The sequence below is a fragment of the Microtus ochrogaster genome, chromosome 24 (genome assembly GCF_000317375.1).
Source record: "Microtus ochrogaster isolate Prairie Vole_2 chromosome 24, MicOch1.0, whole genome shotgun sequence".
In the NCBI taxonomy this organism is placed as follows: Eukaryota; Metazoa; Chordata; class Mammalia; order Rodentia; family Cricetidae; genus Microtus; species Microtus ochrogaster.
Window position 1 is genome coordinate 36086685 of NC_022024.1, and position 2660 is coordinate 36089344.

The 2660-nt window shown below is 46.5% G+C and overlaps 1 protein-coding gene across 1 annotated transcript in view; it reads right to left on the reverse strand.

The window, feature by feature from the left end:
* Cry1 (cryptochrome circadian regulator 1) overlaps positions 1-2660 on the reverse strand; it is a 53730-nt gene that overhangs the window by 11091 nt on the left and 39979 nt on the right. The window contains exons 5-7 of the mRNA XM_005358253.3: positions 2195-2283; positions 1041-1181; positions 647-958 (exon numbers count right to left, since the gene is read on the reverse strand). Of these exons, the coding sequence (XP_005358310.1) occupies positions 647-958; positions 1041-1181; positions 2195-2283 (542 nt within the window). The remainder of the gene's footprint in view (positions 1-646; positions 959-1040; positions 1182-2194; positions 2284-2660) is intronic.

The following is a 2660-nucleotide window of genomic DNA, read 5'->3' on the forward strand; positions in this document are numbered from 1 at the left end:
CACCATCGCCTGGCCTTCAATGTATGTGTTAAAGGCTTACTAAGATGAGGTAAGATGACTGATAATTCCATGTAATAGGAATTCACTATTTCTAAGAGCTCACAGATAAGTATGACAGAAACTCTCACCTATAAGTATATCTTTCCAATAAATTGCTTTGTTATTCTTAAAGACAGACAGTAGCCCAGGCTGGCCTTGGGTTCCAGACATTCTCATGTCTACCATGCTGCATGGGATTACAGACATGCACTACCACGCAAGGCCAGAGCGTAAGGGCTCAACAGTAACAGTTTTCTTATGGGAGGCTGGCTTGGCCACAGAGACGACTTTGGCTACAATTTAACTAGGTCCTCCCTGAGTTTGACACCATGCTCTTGAATTATTTACATTGTGGCTATTGTATGCTTTATCCGCTGAAAAGCCAAACTACAAAACAGACAAGTGCTCCCTCTCCCGCCATATACCACCCCACCAACCTCTTCCCCACGTCAACTGCAGCCCAAGATGGCCTTCTCTGTCCTCAGCCTCCCAGGCTGCTCTGATTTCAGACGTGCACTAGCATGCATATCTAGGTGTAGACCAGACTCCAAATGCTTCTGTAATAGTTACAGGCTCCTTCAAAGGCTACGTTAGTCATGACACTCACCTTCATCCCTTCTTCCCAGCTGATCCACAGGTCACCACGCGACAGGAAACATGCAACTGCATGTCTGGCTAAATGGTGAATCCAGCCCTCCTGACGAAGCTGTGTCATGATGGCGTCAATCCATGGAAAGCCTGTCCGGCCTTCTGCCCATTTGGCCAGAGCCTCAGGATTCTTATCCCAAGGGATCTGAACACAGATGGGGTTCCCTTCCATTTTATCAAAGCGTGGGTTGTTTGTTGCTGCCGTATAGAAAAATTCACGCCACAGAAGTTGCCCATAAAGAGAGAGGGGAGGGGAGCTATTTTTCTTTACCTTCAATTAAAAAGCATAGAAGTATTATCAGAAAAAATGTTAAAAGTATTTCAAAAAAATAGGCTCTGACTTTAGATAATACCTTCTTGTAGAGATCTGTTAGTTTGAAATAAAACAGTCGACACGATAAGCAACCAAACCGGAGATACGGGCTGAGTCCAGTGGGGCTTGCAAGCAGGGAATTCGCGTTCATCCGAGGTCTTTCAAAGTTTGCCACCCAGGCCTGGAAACAAGGGACAAGCACATGACTTCCTCAATCACGTCAGTGTCAGAACGACACTAGTGAGACAGCCCAGCAGTTGGAGAGTACCTGCCACCATGCCTGAAGACATGAGTTCAATCACCTCGCCCCACGTGGAAGGAGAGGACCTATCTCTGTGGCACGTGTGTCCCAAGAGTTCAGAGGCTCATGGTCACATGAAGGGAGTTGGAGAATCCCACAAATAACTTACAGGTCCTAACTGACCTACTACAGAATGGATCATAACTACTCTAACTTACCATTAGTGATTGCATTCATCTCCTCATTGTCTAACATCAACAAGCTTTATTAAAAGTGATCTCAGGGCCGGGCGGTGGTGGCGCACGCCTTTAATCCCAGCACTCGGGAGGCAGAGACAAGCGGACCTCTGTGAGTTCGAGACCAGCCTGGTCTAAAAGAGCTAGTTCCAGGACAGGCTCCAAAACCACAGAGAAACCCTGTCTTGAAAAACCAAAAAAAAAAAAGGATCTCAGAGTATATGGGTGAGGGCTTATGGGGGTGTGTGTGAATAAACACAATACACGTGAGCCTTGTTAATTTGTATCATCAGTATGTGCTGACAGTAACAATAACAAATAAGTGATACTGTATTGTGATACAGCCATAAAGGCACAAACACGGTAAATACAGGAGTTGTGTGGACAAGGGAGCGTGACTATAGGTACAACCCTGCTCTAGCTCCAGTGAGGTCACCTGACACAGGAGTGAGGATCAGAAGCAACACCATGGCACTAGCAACAGAGGGAATAATCAAGAGGAAGGAAAATGGATTTAAATGATGGCTAACAGCGATTTTACAACTGTTCTATTTGTGCTGTTTCAGCCATCTCTGTGGGTTCTTTTCCAGCAGTCTATGCTTTGTTTTCAGCCTGTGGGTGAGCCACCCTGGATGTGCCTGACGCCACTAAACAAGACTGAAATCATTCTGAAAGCTCATTTGGAAGTGTGAGCTGGGTACATGATCGACATTGTACCTTTCTTTCCAAATGCCTTTCCAAACGTGTAAGTGCTTCAGTTTCTCCTCCTGGCCACACTGCAGAGGACAAACCATCTGTATCAAAGCCTACGGGAAAAGAGAGAAAAGAAAATCACCATTATTGTTATTATCATGAAACAAAAATAATTTGTATCAGGAGTACACAGGCCTACACAGGAGTGCCCAGGAGGAGTACATAAGACTGCCCAGGAGTACACAGGACTACACAGGAGTGCCCAGGAGTACACAGGACTACACAGGAGTGCACAGGAGGAGTAAACAGGCCTACACAGGAGTACACAGAACTACACAGGTCTGCCCAGGAGTACACAGGACTACACAGGTCTGCCCAGGAGTACACAGGACTACACAGGTCTGCCCAGGAGTACACAGGACTACACAGGAGTGCACAGGAGTACACAGGCCTACACAGGAGTATACAGGTCTGCCCAGGAGTACACAGG